The sequence below is a fragment of the Ostrea edulis genome, chromosome 4 (assembly GCF_947568905.1).
Source record: "Ostrea edulis chromosome 4, xbOstEdul1.1, whole genome shotgun sequence".
Taxonomy (NCBI): Eukaryota; Metazoa; Mollusca; class Bivalvia; order Ostreida; family Ostreidae; genus Ostrea; species Ostrea edulis.
Window position 1 is genome coordinate 81,749,420 of NC_079167.1, and position 19,821 is coordinate 81,769,240.

The window sequence follows — 19,821 nt, forward strand, 5'->3', positions numbered from 1 at the left end:
ATATTCTCATGAAGCAGAATTTTTCCAAAAACTTCTACCTGAGAAGAAAAAAATTCTTGTTGTGGCCTTCAATGCGACATTTAGATATGTCGACGTTTTGTCTATTAACAATAATAATTTTCATTCATATGTCGATTCCATATATCCCTGTGAACTCGAAATAAAAGATACCACAGAGTCGTCCACTTCTGCTTCATACTTAGATATTTTATTGAAAATAGCTATTAACGGCAAACTTATAACTCAACTTTATGATAAACGGGATAATTTCAGCTTTTCCATCGTCAACTTCCCATATTTATTTAGCAATATTCCATTATCACCTGCATATGGTGTTTATATCCCAACTGATTCGATGCACAAGAGCTTGATCTGCGTATGATCAGTTTTTAAATCGAGGCAGGCTACTGACAAAGAAGTTGATGGTGCAGGGGTTTCAAACGTCTCGTTTAAAGTCAGCATTTCACAAATTTTGTGGTCTTTATAACAATCTAGTTTGCCAACCTATCATTGGGTCAAATGTTGTCTGACTTGTTTCAGATCGATTGTTAGGTCGTTCTTCGCACTCTGATTTTGGCTACGGATAACCCCGTTTACCTGACCAAAATATATGGCTCACGACGGGTGTGACAGGTCGACAGGGGATGCTTATTCGTTTGAATTTTCCCTTGTGTTGACCTTAGTCGTCATTTTTGCGGGTAATAGGTCATGTCAAAGTCAAGTGATTCGCCACCATGAAATTCATTCACTAACACTAATTGAATATATCCCTTGTGTAAACGTGATAGACGTGCATTTTTTGAAGATATTGCTCAGAATAATACAAATTTCTAGTAGTGCATTATATAACAAACAAATGTAAAAGAGTAATGGTGTTATACTATGGTGCCCGGATTGGGCCATGTGCATAACTTAATAGCGCGTAACTTAAACGCTATCATGCTAACACACAACACGCTGTCGCGCTAACACACAACACGCCGTCGTGCTGTCACGCTAACACACAACACGTTATCTATTACGCTTTTGCAAATGGCCCTATCCGAACGCCATATACTCAAGTACACGTTACGGGTTCTTCTTTTTGTACGTATATCATATATATGTATATATATATATATATATCTTACAAGCATTTCTAGCAATCAGTATGGATAATCCCCAGCTACTCTAAATCTTCTGTAGTCAACAAGTTATTTAATGCTATCAATTTTGACTCTCTTCTTTTATATGTTGTTTTTTATTTGTATGCTCTTAAGGACCCACAACTGGTTTCAATAGATCTATTCTATTCTATGATATTATGTGAACCTTTTATTAGACGGTCAAGGGCGGATCCAGGGGGGGGGGGGGGTTGCAGGGGGTCTGGACCCCCCCTTTTTTTTTGCAGACCAAGAGATTTAAGAGTTATTCAACTCTATTTAACAAGTCTTTGAGTCAAAATGATATGAAAGGTGGATAATTAAATCACTCAAATTTATCAACACCAGTATATCATTTAATTCTACGATAAATAAGATCACTGATATATATTTACGATATTTTCGTCAGGTACACGTATCACTTAAGAGTTTTTAAATAGCATACATGTATATGTAACATAAAAGTTTTGTTTAAGAAGCAGACAATTTGAAAGTAAAAAAGAAGTGCCAGGAAATGCTCAGAATGCAGGATTTTGCATCATTTACCCCCCCCCCCCCGGCCTATTGGCAGTAACTTTTAAATCAGCTTCTACTTTCTCTCTTTTTTTTCCAGTGCGAAATAAGGTCTGAGTCTGAAAATTAGAATGGCTAGAACTTTGGAAACAAGTAGTAAATAACTCAAGCATTTAAATGTATAAAAATAATTCTCTCGATCTCCCCAAAAGATGTTTTGTACACCAGCAAAGGGGTAATTGGGGATAGGGTGGAGGTTGTGTAAAGTACGTAAAAGATCAAGTGCTAGACCCCCCCCCCTTCACAAAGTCCTGGATCCGCCTATGGATGATGTTGTTTAGAATTACACACTTATTATTAATAATGGTACATTTAGTCTATTCATACTATAATTTCAACTTCATTAGTACTCATTTTTTCAAAATCGAAAATGGACTAAACTAGACCAAAAGTACCAAAAACTTGAGTTTTTTCTGCTTGAATTGTCATTAAGCGGTCATGTGAGGATTTGTTTTTCATTCGATACATGGTTTAAAGGTGAAATTTATTTCACAAGGTTTATGTCTTGTTTATATATCATGATTTATCATTAAATGTGGTGATTTTTTGTATATGTTTTAAGAAATTTTATACATGCATATTTCGTTTTCATAAGTACGTGTCTAATTTGCATCGTTATATCTTAAATCTGAACAACAAAAATGTGGTTTGAGAATAATCAAGACTGACAATTTGAGTGCTTAGTGTGATGTAGATTTATAAAATGTATAGGAAGCTTCTGTAGATACTTTCAATACTTTGATTACTTAACTTTCATGCGCTAGTTCTCCAGGATATGTACATTGCACCATGTACATGTTCTTTATGTACGGTATATACATAGGTGTACGTGTATGTGTGTGTGTATGTATATATTTTGTTTTTTCTTTCTTCCTTTTTATTTTCTCTTTTGTTATACTCAGCTGGTTCCTGACTTTGTGTATTGTATACTGTAGTATTTGTATTTCTCTATATCTTTTGTTATACTCTGGTTCCTGACTTTGTGTATTGTATACTGTAGTATTTGTATTTCTCTATATCTTTTGTTATACTCTGGATACTGACTTTGTGTATTGTATATTGTAGTATTTGTATTTCTCTATATCTTTTGTTATACTCTGGTTCCTGACTTTGTGTATTGTATACTGTAGTATTTGTATTTCTCTATATCTTTTGGTCTACTCTGGTTCCTGAATTTGTGTATTGTATATTGTAGTATTTGCATTTCTCTATATCTTTTGTACATTGGTTTACGAGAATAGATCATCTTATAATTGTAGAAGACGTACTCATCAATTGACAAGTACATACTTGTACCGGTGTATTGACAATCTGAAGAATGCTGGTGGAACTTATTTCATTAAGTGTCTCTTATGCAGGGCACAATGGAGAGAGAGAGAGAGGGAGAGAGAGAGAGAGAGAGAGAGAGAGAGAGAGAGCCAGTAAAACCTGTAAAGTGAGGACAAATTTCAACCAATGGACAGACGTTGTGAGGACAAGAACTGCACTATGCGGACAAATAAGTGTCCACTCAATTACGTCCTTATAAATGTGACCTACAGCATATGAAAGATGTAGATACACAATATTAGCTTTATAGTGAGGACAAGTGGTGTGAGGACATGACCTTACTAATATTCTCTCTCAAAACCCCTTTTTTTTTCATAATTCAAAAGTGAGTATTAGATAAACTTTTATAGATATCCCTATAGCTATACCTAACATAGTACTTTTTTGCCTTTAGAATAATATACGTGTGTAATCTCTTCTACACATTGTGAGAACGTCCTCATTTAGTAGGTTTGGTCGGCTAGAGAGAGAGAGAGAGAGAGAGAGAGAGAGAGAGAGAGAGAAATTATATAATAAAATGCCTCTACAGACATACTATGGGAATCCTCACTAGGATAGTGACGGGTTTATATAAGTACTCACTATAAGTACATGAACATTACCGTGTTACATAATTCTACAGTTAATCAAACCCTCTCACATCGCTACTTAAAGAGGCCAAACCTTCAATTGTACTGTTAAAACGGACTGAAATAGACTTTGGTATTTGGTGTAGAGCCATTACTATGGCAGCGACGGGTTCTAAATATCATTACCATTTTTTTTGTTTTTTTGTTTTTTTGGTACAATTATGAAATACCATACATGATTGACTTGAAGCATCGCAAACGCACAACTGCTTACCACAATTATCTAAAACAAATAAATAACATAGAATAAGTTTCTCAATAAATATGTTTAAATTAGAGAAATAACATACAATAAGTTTCTCAATAAATATGTTTAAATTAGATAGATAACATAGGCCTACAAGAAGACACGTCACTGGATATGCTCCCAGCAAAATTTACACTTCATCTTCTAAAATTTTGAAATTGATTTCTAGCATAAGGTTTTATAACAATTTTATAACAATTTGGTTTTTGACTTATTTTATAAAAAATTTAAACTGTAAGACAATATTAGATCTATACCATTACTGACTTTCGTCGAATTTGATACAAGAAATTATCGATTCAAGAAACATGATATTGTTTAATTAACGTCCCTCTCGAGAATTTTTCACTCATACGGACGTCACCATTGCCGGTGAGGGGCTGCAAAATTTAGGCCTATGCTCGGCGCTTATGGCATTTGAGCAGGGAGGGATCTCTAACGTGCCACACCTGCTGTGACAAAGGACCTCAGCTTTTTCGATATCATCCGAAGGACCGCCCCATTTTTATGACAAGTAAGGGGTACTGAGGACCTATTTTAACCCGGATTTGTTGTATTATATGGCGATATTTACATCCCTAGATTTCCTATATGATTATCGCGTTTCCATGGCTGCCAAGAATGGATTAATTGCCTGAAAGTTACATTGAAAAATGACGTTGACGTCACCATATTCATCAAGCCATAACGAACAGCTCGCATGCAAGTATAGAGTTTTATCCAAATATATTATAACGTTCTAGTGCACAGTGAAAACGACCAGCCATCATATCAAATATGTAAAAGGTATTATTGTTTTCTTCGTAAAATTAACCTACAAGTTGGCAAACAACATTTTCCCTTATAATATTTGTTGTTGATTTTTGGTGTTTTTTTTTTTTTTTTTTTTTTTTTTTAACTTTGACAGCTTTTCAAGTGTTTTGACATTTGTACTTTCAAAATCCAAGTGTTTAGCATCTTCCGTTAATGGTATAAAGTCAATTGATTCGATAAATTTTTGTTCCATATACTCATTGCTTTATTGTAGTTGATGTACTTATTGCAATTGAGTACATCAATTGACCTCTGCCAGCTGTCTGTCCTTGGATTTTCTATCTTTGAGAGAGTGAATTTTACTAAATTTTGTAGAGAGAGGGGAGATAGAGAGAAAGAATGAGATAGAAAGTAGATTTTTTAATAAATGTACAGAATTTTCAAAGGTTTGCTGCGTCTTTTATTGACATTGGTACACGAAATCTTGAAGTGTTTGGATTTTTCCAATAAGAGCTACTTAGAAATTTGCTTTTCTCAAGTACAGCAATGCTAAAATATCATAACACTGAACACCTATCTTATTGTTCTGACGTAACCGTTCAAAGCGTGGAGTAAGGCTCCATCTATCAATGTCAATAGGGAGATGATGACTTATTCTCTATTTTACGAGTACAGTTCTTAATTTCCGTGCCAATATACACATTAAAACTCAGTTATCTTATAAAATTCCATCAATAAACTGGTCTTAAATTTTGTTAACCAGCTGTTCTCCATTTCCCCTCTTGTATAACATATGATTTTATATAACTTGTTTTCGTGACAGGAAAGCATTTTAGCCTCAACGCCCACTATGCTAGTGTGAATGTTTATAAATAAGGAAAATTGACCTGTCTCGTCGTACATCATAATGCTTAGGGTACTACTTTTCAAGTTATGAATATGTTTAAGAAGTTGAAAATGTACACGTTCAATAATATCAATGTTTTCGTATTCCCATATTTCACATACATCCGTACATGTGATTAAATAATATATGAATATTTTAAAAGAACAAATCAAATAATATAATTTTTCTAATAAATCTAAACATAGCGTTTTGCAGACTGAATATACAAAGTCATATGTTTATAACTTTACTTAAGAAGCCAAAATGAGAAAATATTACTCGTAAGTAGTTAAATTCTTTGACCACTTCTACTGTGTTACCGTTGAAGACAACAGAACATCAGGTCCTTTAGAAAATACACGCATCACTGCTTTAAATAGTTTGGTTTTTTATGATAACTGTATGTTTCCAGTTTTTACAATGTAATATTGTCTATAAATTCTTCAAGTGTTTGTTGTAAATCAGACGTTGATTCGGATAATAAAACAATGTTATCTGCACAGAATAAATAAAATGTTTTCTGTTGACGAGTAAATGTTTCTCTAAATCATATACGAAATAAATGTTTTGTGTAAACTCAAGTAATTGGTAATGCTGGTAAGTCTATTGACTTTTCCTCAATAAAAAAATCGATATCTTTAATAATTATAAAGAGAAAATAAAAGTGGTGACATATTCTCCCCTTGTCGTTCCCCAAGGTTAATCTCATAACTCCTATAATGAAAAGGTGAAGATAACGAACAGAGATCAATCTCATATCTCCTATAATGAATAAAGTGCACCGCCACAGCACATGATACGCCCGTCACATATTGTTAACAGTATAGATTGTACCCATTAAAACAATTTTTTTATATCAACTTAATTAAATGTTACAGTGACCTTAAAGTAGGATGCGACACACCTTCTACCTAAGATGCATTAGTTGACCAATTTTGGTGATTGTAGGTCTAATAGTTTTCAAGTTATGAGCCGGACAAGTTTTTGCCATATATGGCCATATCTCCTTAATGAAAAGTCACAGTGACCTGGTTTTAATGTGCGACACACCTTCTACCCAAGATGTATCTACAGACAAAGTTTGATGATTCTAGGCCTTGTAGTATTTAAGTTACGGGTCGAACACGAAAAAGCTAACAGACGGACGGACAGACGGACGGACATGAACGCCATACCATAATACGTCCCGTCTTAAGACGGGCGTATAAAAAGTGAAGATAACGAACAGAGATCAATCTCACAACTCCTATAATGAAAAAGTGAAGATAACGAACAGAGATCAATCTCATATCTCCTATAATGAAAAAGTGAAGATAACGAACAGAGATCAATCTCACAACTCCTATAATGAAAAAGTGAAGATAACGAATAGAGATCAATCTCATATCTCCTTTAATGGAAAGGTGAAGATAACGAACAGAGCTCCTATAAGGAGTACAAAATTAAGTTGAGTTGGGCAAACACGGACCCCTGGATATATCAGAGGTGGGAAAATATAAAAAAAAATATTAGAGGAAATTTGATCTTCCATACACTTCATTGATTTTGCTAGTGTTTATTAGTTCTGCTATGCAAACAGTCAGAAATATGTTAATAATGATTATGTTGCAAATTAGGACAAAATATGTCATGAACTACAAATAAAGTTCGTGGACAGCCCTCAATATTAGGAATAAAAACGTCATTCGCTGAAATATACGTTATATTTATCTTTCTTGCATATATTTTAACTTTTTTTCCGAAATGTTAAAGAGCAATAATAATAATAACAAAATAATCAAATTGTTGAATGTAATATCTCAGATCTAAATAAGGAAGTATCGGGACCGGAGAAAGAGAAAAATTGCACGAGATTGTATAAATCATTCTAAGTTTTCATCCCCCTGATTTGCAAATCGTACTAAAATTCATAAGAATTACATTATGACGTAAGTAAGTAATCTTGGGTTGGTAAGTATGTAATCTTGCATCACACAAACAAATTAAAAACCTACTATCCTTCAAACACGGCTTTGAATTTCATTGTGGAAGCATTAATTACGCAGGGCGGATTTTCTGAAAAATCATCAGATTTCAAACGCGCGGAGCAGCGTGCAGTGATAAGTCTTTTTCTTATACACCTTCATTTTTTCCCCATCCCGTGGGGATCTGGGTTAGAATTGGTCCTCAGTAACCCCTTGCTTGTCGTAAGAGACGACTAAATGGGGCGGTCCTTCGGATGAAGGGATTCGGACCCGCGCTGACCAGAGGCTGTGTGATGTTGAGCGCGATGCTTTACCCATTCTATAGTTGTTACATACAATATGTAATATATCAATTCTAACGATGTTATCGTGAAACCGTAGAAGCTAATCCGAGATTCTCCTGACTCTTACCGAAGAAGCATAATATAATTTAATTGATGGCAGTTAGGCGTTGAAAACAACTTCATGGATGTAAACTAAATGTTATGAATAATAGATTGACAACGAAATGATGTTCAGTTTTAAATAATTCTACACAGTAATCGTATTTGGCTCTCCATAAAAATTAATTTAAAGGAACATTAGCTGTCATTTTGTCATCAAAAATTTAATTCAATGAACATTGCTCTATATTATATATTTCAGTAACAACATCAGTATTTAATTATTTCAAACACTTTTTAACTTCAAAACAGACATATGAATGTGTAATTTGGTGATTAAATAATTATTGTCCTGGAAGACAATAATTCTTCCTTATACATTTCTTTACACTATAAGCGGTTATCTAACATAGTTTTATTACATTTCTCTTGTTTTTGTACAAAATTATGTTTTTATCAGTCATTAATATATATATATATATATATATATATATATATATATATATATATATATATATATATATTCCTATGCCATTGAGAGATTTTGAGAGAAAAGAATGGTTGTCATCACTTTCACAGCTAATGCCCCTTTAACTTTATAACAGTGACATATCAAAAAGGTTCCCTTTGCGCATGATTTGAAGTGTACAATCACTTCAAAGTGCTTATACAAAGATGATGTGAAGAATGCATACTTCTGCACACCATCTGTAAGGATCCTGACAGAAGGGTCCCGCACTTCCATGTATTGTTTATTCACACTAGAGATAACAAGCGTTAATTCATACAATGCATTCAGTAGACCTAGATAGCTTGGCCAGCAGCTACGATCTTGAACGATTCTCGAAACCGGCATCACTTGAATCATGGGGCGTTTAAAACATATCATTAATTATTATTTTTGTACATTGATTGATAGTATATTGTTTAAAGTCCCTCTAGAGAATTTTTTACTCAGTTGAACATTATGTAGCGCTTTATCGAATTAAGACAATTACCCTAAAGCGCTTTAGATGTAAAACAAATTAAAACAAAGAAAAATAAATACATTAAAGAAGACATTAAGAAAATTAAGGGTGACGGACCTAATTCGTTTCTACAATAGAGATTTTATTCAAATTTTGATATAAGGTAAAGCATGCATTAATGAGTTAAAATCAATTTAAAAAAAAAAAAAAAATGAAAATCGTATTTGATTTTCACCGGGGGGCGTTTCAAAAGTTGACTATGAAGTAGTCGTAATTGCAAAGGAAATATAGGGAAATTTCCAATGTGCAATATAAAAGTTAAAATTTAAAAAATTCTACAATAGAGTTTTATACCAAATTAAAGGATGATTTTAAAAAGACAATAAGCTTACTAATTATAAGAAAAAAAGTATGGGTCATCGGCAATTCTTTTTCAGGGGAGCATGTCAAAGGACGATTTTTGGCCAGTTTTCAAGGAAAATGTCATTGAATAAGAAATGGATAGGTTTTCTACTTGTAGTTTCATACTTTTCATTTATACTAAATAATCACATGGATTAGGAAAAAGTTCACGAATCATATCTAAACACTGAGTCATTGCATAATATTCCAGGGGTGGTGTCAAAATATGTAATGTATGAACTATCACAAATTCAATAAATCCGATATACATGTAGAGCTCAGTATGCAGCTTAAGACAACAGATTTGTATATATAGTGTAGGCCTATATGTAATGTGCATATTTTGTTTTCATTTTCATAATCTTCAACCTTTCTAAATAAATTCAAAAATTTCAAATGTTTGAATAAAAGCATACATGGTAAGAGATCAAGTACATGACTTATCGGACAGTTTCAAGATAGGATCTAACATGTACTTCAAGTGTCATCTTCATCTATAAGATTTTTCTTATGAACACTCTCAGAAACAAAATGGACTTTTATTCCCTGAAACATTTTTATAAGTTAAGCTTAAGAGTAGCATAAATCTATTTTAATAAAGGAATTCTGATATTTCTTGTAGGCTACTTGTATTGAATGTAAATGCATATACATGTTTTTGTAATACGGTGGTACATGTTGATTGGTAATTGCAATCTCAGACGCATATTATTCTACCTGAATGTATTTTTCTCTATATCAGTCTCCAGTGACGTAAATCAATCAGTCTCCAGTGGGACAGTCCTACAGGGCTGATGAGGACACATGGGACTGTGTATCATCATAAAAGTAAGAACACGTGGCTTTAGAAGGGATAAGGAATATGCAGACCGAAGTGTTCGCTGAGGACGGTAAACTTGAACTAAATTGTAGTTCCCGGATATATGCTGGAGCTAATCCATGTAGAGCCAAGAAAATATACAACAGGATTTATGTTTCGTTCGACAGGTCACAGGTAACCAGAGAAGCGATATGAGAATTGGTGTAATATGCTCATGTTTCTGTGAACGTGTCACTAGCCTGGCAGCAGAGTTTTGAACTTACTGTAACTTCTGCAAGGATACTGAGTTGATACCATAAAGAAATGCATTTCCATAATCAAGACGGAATGTAATCGGTGATCTAACAAGGTGTCCGGCACGCATCCTCCGTTATAAGAGATCTAATTCTACCGATATAGATTGTGACTGTTCTGTCGCCACGACATTACAAGTGAAAGCACGGGTCTTTCGGGTATGGCATTAAATCCAATGTCCCGGTGGGCGTTGGCACGATTGAGAACCCTCACTGACCGTGAGCGCCACGTGTAGCAGGTGAGAGCCCTCACTTACCGTGAGCGCCACGTGTAGCAGGTGAGAACCCTCACTGACCGTGAGCGCCACGTGTAGCAGGTGAGAGCCCTCACTGACCGTGGGCGCCACGTGTAGCAGGTGAGAGCCCTCACTGACCGTGAGCGCCACGTGTAGCAGGTGAGAGCCCTCACTGACCGTGGGCGCCACGTGTAGCAGGTGAGAACCCTCACTGACCGTGGGCGCCACGTGTAGCAGGTGAGAGCCCTCACTGATCGTGGGCGCCACGTGTAGCTGGTGATATCTAGATAAATGAGTGAAATACATGTATTTTTGAATGTGACGTAAAACAGATTTCTGTGTAGTTTTGAATGTGACGTAAAACAGATTTCTGTGTAGTTTTGGTGATATTTACTTGTATTAAAGTAATTATTTTTTGAAAGGTTAGATTTTGAACTTTTTGAAAAGGACATTTAAAAAGGTATTTATGTTGCCATGGCAACAAAAACTGAGTAGAACTGGAAATTCATCTTGAAAACTATTTTTACGCTTCTTCTACTATAGATATGAAATAAATGGTGATAATAAAATCAGAGTAATGTTATCAAATATGGAAAATGTGGGGACACTTTTTTGTTCCATGACACAGTTGCCATGGATATAGTGGTCAATTTGTATAAAGTTTGTGTTCTCATACTTCTGTTGACTTATTCTAAACTTGAGCCAAACGGAGTCCAACTTCTATTCAGTTTATTCCAAGATGGTAATAATATCAACAACAAAAAATAATTTAGATTTCATATTTATGCGCGATTAGAACTATTAGAGTGGGGCAAAGCTAGACGGATCCCTGGACATACCAGATATGGGATCAGTTGTTTAGGAGTAAGCACACCCGCCGTGAGCTCTATATCTTGATCCGGTAAACGGAGTTATCCGTAGTCAAAATCAGTTTGTAAAATACAATAGAAATAAAGCACATTATATCTGCACCTCTACAGTCTTCCTCCCGTCTCCTCGTTCTCATTCGTCTTTACCCTTCATATCCTGGTACCAAACACAGACAAATAAACAGTTTTATCGACACAACCTTTAATAACAGCTACATACTGCAAAACATGGACAACTGAGTTCTCAATATAGATCAAGTCGAATATGAATAATGCTTCAAGAATTTCACAATAGGACGAAGACCAAAAATTAACGACTATTCTTAGTTATATGTACATGTACTTAAGTATTTACACCGGTGACAACCGGACAAGGAAACAAACAATTATAAAGTTATACACGTATACAAATGTCGTTACTTGAGGGGAAAATCCATTGCTGAATCAATAGGGTGTAGTCAGGTGATGACAAATGTTGGGATTCTATTCTGCGTGCAGTGAATAAGATAAATAACAATGTCAGTACATGATGACACAATGTACATTACATAACATCAATATATCTTTCCCGTTTGTCATTGGAATGGACGTGTGTATACGGGTTCTTTAACATCCGCAAGGAAAATGTTCAACAAGAAAACGGACTCTGAAAATTTCAGTCCAGTGGAAACATCAACATTCTTCTTCCCAACAGAAGAAACCTTGTTAACTAAAATGAAGGGTTTCATTTTTTTTTTTTTCAGAGACGAAATTAGTTGGTAAACACAATAGTGCCTAGCTCTGTTACTCAATGACGTAATCTCCATGACTACGCTTTGTAAGACATTTTGTAACTGGTGGATGTTAGGGTAGTGGAATTCGTGGAACTGGAGAATGACTCCTCTTTCCGGATTCTGCGGACTCCGAGGACCTTGAATAGTTCCTTTCGGAACTTTCGCGCGCTGAGGCAGTACAGGAAAAAGTTGATGGACGAATTGATGACGATACCAAGCTTGGCCACAGAAAATGCCTCATTGACAATGCGCAGATCGGCCTGAAACAAATACAACACATGATTGAACATAAATATGTATGGTATGTAGGTTTCTAAGCGTTTATCATGATGTGTTACTATGAATAAACTGGTTTACCGTTTCCGGTTGCATCATGAAGAAGCACTGCGTGACGCACTGTAAGGCGATGAGGATAAGGAAAACAAAGCTCACGGTGAGAAGAAGACGGGTCATCTGGTTCCCCGCCCTTTTGGTTTTCTCTTGTCCTTTTGCGCTTTTCCTGACTGACATTTCCCTATTCGCTCTGAGAACCCGAGAGATAATTAGAATATTCAGGATGAAGATCGTAAGCCATGGAACAAGGACAAGAAACATACAATGTACCCAGAATTCATAGCGCAGGCTTCCCTCACTGGCACCGAACTCGGTGTGAGCGTAAGAGTCGTCTGTTGGTTTTCTATCGGACTCGGGGATTGGGTAGAATGTCTTGAAATGGGGAGTGTTGATGATGAAGCATAGCAGAGCAATGATTCCGATCCCGAGGAAAACTCTTTTATTACTGCACATTTCCTGTAATTACAGAGACGGGGTAGATAGAACATTATATCATTGGAGTTATTTCGAAGAGAAATTCAACGATAAATATAAACGATATACATGTATATGCAAATACACGTGCAGGTAAGCAAAAGAGACGTCATGAACATCGTCAAATCATGGTTGAGTAATTCTAAACGTTGGGCAAGAAATGCCCTCGTACAAGTATTATGGTACTTATGTAGCTTTTAATTAAATGCAGTTACAATTTGTTCAGAATTTATGAGTACCTTTGTGTATTACTTACCTTCGCTTTAACGAACCAACACACTTGTATGTAGCGGTCCACAGTCACACCCACCGTCATCCAGATACTCCAGACGACAAACAGGAAGAAGATCGGGTAGCCGATGTAGGAGAAAAACACCCCGAACGCATAGCTGGACTTCACAGGTGGCGCCATCATCGGAAGACTGTCTGTGATGAAGAAGAACACCAGGAGCCCCATGTCTGCCACTGCCTGAGCGATCAAATAAATCCCGGTCGAGGACCGCATGGACTTCCGGCTCCAGATCAGAATCGATAAGATGTTTCCGACGAGACCCATAATGACAAAAATGCAGCCGAAGATGGAACTGGTTACCCAGTGCATTTTCTTTGCCACAGCCATTATGTCGTCTGCTTCGCTGCGGGGGTCCGTCGCTGCTCCCATGACGTCAGATGTGGAATTATCGGCCATTTTATAAATCGTTTCTGTTAGAAGTAATAGTAAAATGAGAAATTATTAAGATTCAAACAAAGGATTTTTTTTATTTTAACTTTTAGATTACATTTCGGAAATCAAATCTAAATTAACATATGGCTTGAATGTATTGACATGTTCGCAAATAAGATTTATTCATTTAGAAATTTGTGTTTGTTACTGGGATATTTAAAGAATTATTCAAAAAAAGACATTCCTTTGACACTGATGAATACTTTTAATGCAAGGTCGTTTTCCGAGAAACAAAGAATATTTTTAATAAAAATCGTTCTTTCTAATATTTCATTTATTTTTGAAAGATACTTTTAAAAAAAAAGAATTAAAAAGTTTGGTAAGGAATATGAAAACCCATAACACATAATAAGATTTAGCATAAATGAAAACATTTGAAAATACTAGTATTTAAGAATAAATACCGGAATGTTTTTTAAAAATGTAATAAATCATACACGCACGTGTGTATTGACTATTAATGAAACGCAATGAAAATAAAAATGGACTCACATAAGCTGCAGAAATATGTAATATCTCTTTGTCGAATGGGTAGAAATGAAATCCTTTAGACTGGTCATCAATTTATAAAACACATTCAGCCAATCACTAAGCAGAAACTTCGAGAGAAATCCCGTGTTGAGAGGATTGAGGGATAATTATATGCGATTACGACGCAGAACATACGAATAGTAAGCGTCATTTTCCGCTTCTATATATTGGAGGGAAGGCTTTAAGAGGACTATTGAAGTCAACGGAGTTTGTTTATCAGGAAGACAAATTCATTTCGTGTCCACTGTCTCTGATCACTTAAACATCTTAATAAAAGTCGGTCAAGTATTGCTAAGTCTCAATGAATTCAGCGAGCTTGTAACCTGTTTATTTGTTGTTTTATGAACATGTACCATTCTAGAATTCGATAGTGATGACGCTCACCGTGGCACGTGACCTTTGATTTTTAAAAATTCTATTGTTTCTTCCGTGTCCATTGTTTGTAATAAGTAGTCCAGCCATACTGCAAATTTTAATGAAATAGAAAAAAAAAACAACCAAAAAACAAATACGTCCAAATGTACACTTCATTATTCTAAATTGAGTAGCATCTTGACACCATGCATGCAGAGAAGAGGTTTGCCGACCCCCACCCCCCTCCCCCACAAAACAACTGATGGCAGAAATTGCAAAGATGGAATTAAATATCTCTTTCAAATTCTGGCAATGTAAAACTAAAAGAAATCGATTTTTTTTCCAGATAAAAGGCAATATCAAATTGATGTGTTTTCAAATTATCGCTTCAACACATCAAGCGATAACATATATTCCCTGCACGTGCTCTCAAGCTATACTATACACGTGACTTACGAATTCATTTGACTGAGACTGGGTACCATTAACAAAATAATATCTAATATCATTACATTTTTTCTAAGTAAAATGCAGAGCTTTAACTATTTTAAATTTATATACTTTGCCCAATACAAATCTTCTTACATTTCCCGTCGTATTTAAATATACTATTTATGTGCAGATTTAGATAACCCAGTGATTAAGCATGAATGTAAGTTATCCAAAAGAGAAATATCTTTCTTTTAGAAAAAAGAGAGTCTAAAAAATGATAATAATGAACCCCACCCCTTCATGTCATTAATTTCTATATGATGATAGAAAATATATATAGCTATGATGATTGACGTTGGCTGTAAACGATGTCCAAGGTAATTTCAGAGCAGAACTTAGAATTTGTGAGATTAAATTTCACGACTGCGTGTCGGACGGCATCTTCCCAAGTCAAGGGTTTCTGATCCGCTCCGCTCAAGTTAATGTGGAGCGGAGAGGAGCGGATCAGAAAGCCTTGACTTGGGAAGATGGTCGGACGGTCGCACCTGCTAGAAGTACTAGTATACGGAGGACGTTCTAACGATTTTCTCAAGTCCAGGAACCAGGCACCCGCAATAATGGGTTTGTATAAACGTGTAGATACATTGGGTGATAATTTCGTGAAAAACTGTTTATCTACTCATTATACCACACGATAATGGCTACCTAAATACAGACTCCCCTTCTTTATAAATCATGAAAATCTTACGTCACAGAAGAGAAAATATATATATTTTTTTATGTATTTCGTGATAAATGATTTTGTTTTAAACTTCTAATGAAACCTGTTGAAAATACATGTACATGCGGTACGCGCTTGGGTATCACCATTGAAAATCATATTCAGCTATACATGTGTATTGCAATATTATTGCAGATAATAAACTTAATAAATTTTTATTTGAAATTTGTTAGAGAAAAGTTTAGTATGTGAATTGACTTTATTCTTGTTTGTGTCTATGATTTGTTTCTTTCTTGACTGAATAGCTATAAAAGTTCCACATTTCCAGTGTAACAATATCGACACTATAAATGTGAGCAGGGCTTTGAAGTTTCACAGGAATGGTCTACTTTAACTTCACAGTAGCATATCATACGTGGTTTTTTTTAACACTTGATAAGAAAACAACATCGCTCTTTCTTTCCACTTTACTGATACTAAATCATGTTACACAGTAATAAAAAAAACAACATCGCTCTTTCTTTCCACTTTACTAATACTAAATCATGTCAAACAGTAGCCTTTGTCTTTTAGTTTTGATGTCAAAATGCTTATTATTTTCTCCAGCATACTCTTCCGCCGTTTTGAATACACTATAAAGATAAGATAAAACTTAAGAGTGGTTTAACTTTTAACACAGATATAATGAAAAAATAAGTTGATCTGAAATATTTACATATTAAGTTCTATGGTACATAGCATTGGATTCAGCCATTCTCCGTATCTTCGTGACCGGTCGCGGTAGCTCAGTGGATTCAGCCATTCTCCGTATCTTCGTGACCGGTCGCGGTAGCTCAGTGGATTCAGCCATTCTCCGTATCTTCGTGACCGGTCGCGGTATCTCAGTGGTAGAGCGTTCGCTTCGTGACCAGAATGAGTTCGAGCCCCGTTCGTGCCATGGCCGCGCCAAACCTAAGACATTAATATAGGCAGTGATTGCTCCTTCTCCAAACACTCGGCATTTAGAAATGAGAGTTACGGGTCTTTCGGATATGACCATAAAAACAGAAGTCCTGTGTCGCGGTAGGCGTTGGCGCGTTAAAGAACCTTACATGTAAATGCTACGGCTGTAAGCACTAAGCATAGATCTAAATTTGTAGCGTTTCAATATGATTGAAAGATTTTCGACAGGACATACCGTATCTCAGTGATCTAACCATAGTTGCAGATAGCGCCATTATTTCACATCCAGTATATTTAACACACAAGTTGGATTTGACTGACTACAAAACATGGCTACGTCAAGCAACGGAATCATTTGAAGCTGTGAGTTTTTGGTTCGTATGGGGGCTTATTGAATATTTGAAGGTTTGTTTGGATACAAATATTGTGGGAAAATATGTAAGGAATTTTTTTTAATATAAATTTTTGAGATGGCGATGCAAGAATACAACGATATCAGGCCTCAACCGTGCGCAGCTTTTTCTGCGCCATAAATCGAAGGTTTTTATAAGGGGTGGATTTATATCTCTCTGATCTGTCCCAATATTTTCCCAGAGAGCTACATATTTGCTGCTAATATAGTCATTAGGAAATTTCTCACGCAGTTACATGTACCAGGAAACATCTCCATTGTATGAATTATGCATGCAAGATTTTTTAAAGGAAAGTATACCAGTCACCGATCGCCAGCAGTTCCCAAAGTTAATGAGTGTATACTGTGAACATATATAAGTAACAGCAGTGAGAAAGCCCATCGTTCATTATTGTATTGTATTGTTTATTGGCTTTAAGCCTTACGGCTCATCAGCATAATACATATTCAATTACAAAGTATAAACAAAAAAGATGTCTACAGTATGAAAAGTGGAGTGAGTATTAGAGGATGGACATACATGAAGAGAGTTATAAGTCAAGTTTACATAAAAAAGAAACCATCAAAAACCAGCATATACATTAGACGATAGTTTGGCTAGATCGTAAGAGTAAAGCACTTTTTAAAAATTTACCCAGATTACAGATTTGTTTTCTATTATGAATTGACATCAATTGTACCAGTTTAAACATAGAAGCATGTGACCAATAATACTTTGTAAAACATGTAATTGCTTGCAGAGTCTATAATTAATCACCGTGCATCCAATTTGTTTACAACCCTCCATCGTCCATTCTCTTAATGTCATTGTGATTCTCAATATCCTACTTTCATTACAACCGTCAATATCCTATTCACCTGCTTATCACCAAAGCAAATACGTTTCAAAAATATTATCACATTAAAGATATAATGAATTCAAACATGTCAGAAAGTTGTGCTCCTTATAAGAAATACCAATAAAAAATGCTCCCCGAAATAACAACTCCTCCAATATTAAATTGCAATATGTTGTCAATCTCCACACTGACGCATGCTTTAAAACATTATTTAACGATTTGTTACCATCACTTTTAGTTTCTTTATACAATTGTGTAATTGTGATAAGATATATAAATTTAGTTCAATTATATACAGTTTACGTGCTAGATGTTTATCAGGAAAGAAAATTTTATCTTCAATATGGTCATGCCCCGAAGACCTGACTTAGAAGCCATTGGTTTCACAAGTGTGGTAGCTGCCTCCTTAGCACAGTCAGATTTAGGGCCAAAGTAGACTATTCGTGAATCTCGTTGTTGGATATGAAAACTCACCTTTCGTTGTGTGTGTATACTATATATGGATCATTTGACGGCGGGGGCTGCCACTCAGTTATTTACGTAGTCAAAGCATGGATTCTCTATCTCAAGCGCATTGGAAAACACTGTATGCGGTTTAGAATTCGCTCCAGATTATATTCACGTTTTTCCCTTTAGGTATATTTTCATGGCGTTTTAAATTGATGTCCGTTCTGTATAAATGATATGGTTAGGTAATTTGCACATCTAGTTTTAATCCCACGGGATTTTTTTCCTACAGAGAAACTGGCGAAAATTAAACTGTAGCGAAAATATATATATATATTTACAAACTTGTGCATGATTGTGTTACTCATCTGTGACAAATTAACACGAAATATTTACCATATTGTAGGTACACACGTGCAAATGCACATGTAAATGTATACACGTGGTTATGAATTGATAGAAATCTGAATTAGTGACCCCCAGACAAGGATCGCCTGACATTGAGACATATCAACAAGGCTCGTCTCTATTGTTTATGCTACTTTAGTGACACGCTAAGATGTGTTTCATTAGTATGTAAGTAAGGAAGTTTTTTAAGAGATGAATGTCCTCCCATCTATAATTGAGGATATAAGTGTCACGTCTCGTATTCAGTGCGGATGAGTTACATGTATAATTTAACTGCACAACTGCACTAGAAGATGGAGAGGGATGGGCGTTCGTATGACTTGTACATGTATTATTCATAAAATTATATATAAATATTACAAATGAGCTGTAAATTTCACGGAAAATACATATCTTTTAAACTATCATAGTTATAAATTTTAACCATCATATTTATTGAACTTCCGGTGTTTCTTCACTGTCTATACTTTACATATTGTACTTGGATAGTAGTCAAGTTCATTTATTCTCTCAAAACCACAAACACTTGGTGCATCAGGTTAATACATATTTTTACCTAATTTTTGTATCGACATAAAATTTGGTCAGAGGTACAAGAAAATGGAATAAAGTGAAATTTTACACGTTTTTAAAAATATTTCATTTCAGAAATTCTATTTTTGAAAATAAATGCTTCACTTCAATTGACTTACAAAGTTTGAAATACGAGAATAAGTTTTTATCTAATGAAATCACTACTAACTATCACTGTGTTTGTCTTGTTAGTTCATTGCTTATTAAATTTTTACTGCTTATCATGTAAGACAGGTCATTCTTCATGTTATTATTTAACATTTACATTTGCCAATGCACTTACTTATATGACAGTACTAATGAAATCGATGTTCAATTTCGGGTGACATGAATTTGGTCACGTGATCAGTTTGTTCTTGTGTAT

General features: G+C 35.1%; 1 protein-coding gene across 1 annotated transcript; it reads right to left on the reverse strand.

The window, feature by feature from the left end:
- Nucleotides 1–11,679: 11,679 nt before the first annotated feature.
- On the reverse strand, nt 11,680–18,857 carry LOC125668598 (FMRFamide receptor-like). The gene is made up of 4 exons (XM_048902893.2): nt 14,291–18,857; nt 13,331–13,776; nt 12,625–13,056; nt 11,680–12,527 (listed from the first exon to the last, which is right to left on the reverse strand). The coding sequence occupies exons 2-4, from the start codon at nt 13,760–13,762 to the stop codon at nt 12,303–12,305; spliced, it is 1,089 nt and encodes a 362-aa protein (XP_048758850.1). The 5' UTR covers nt 13,763–13,776; nt 14,291–18,857; the 3' UTR covers nt 11,680–12,302.
- Nucleotides 18,858–19,821: the final 964 nt, after the last annotated feature.

Coding starts and splice junctions, on each gene's coding strand:
- LOC125668598 (XM_048902893.2), bottom strand. CDS start 13,762: ATGGCCGATAATTCCACATCTGACGTCATGGGAGCAGCGACGGACCCC. Junction 13,057..13,330: donor GTTGGTTCGTTAAAGCGAAG/GTAAGTAATACA, acceptor CTGTAATTACAG/GAAATGTGCAGTAATAAAAG. Junction 12,528..12,624: donor TCATGATGCAACCGGAAACG/GTAAACCAGTTT, acceptor TATTTGTTTCAG/GCCGATCTGCGCATTGTCAA.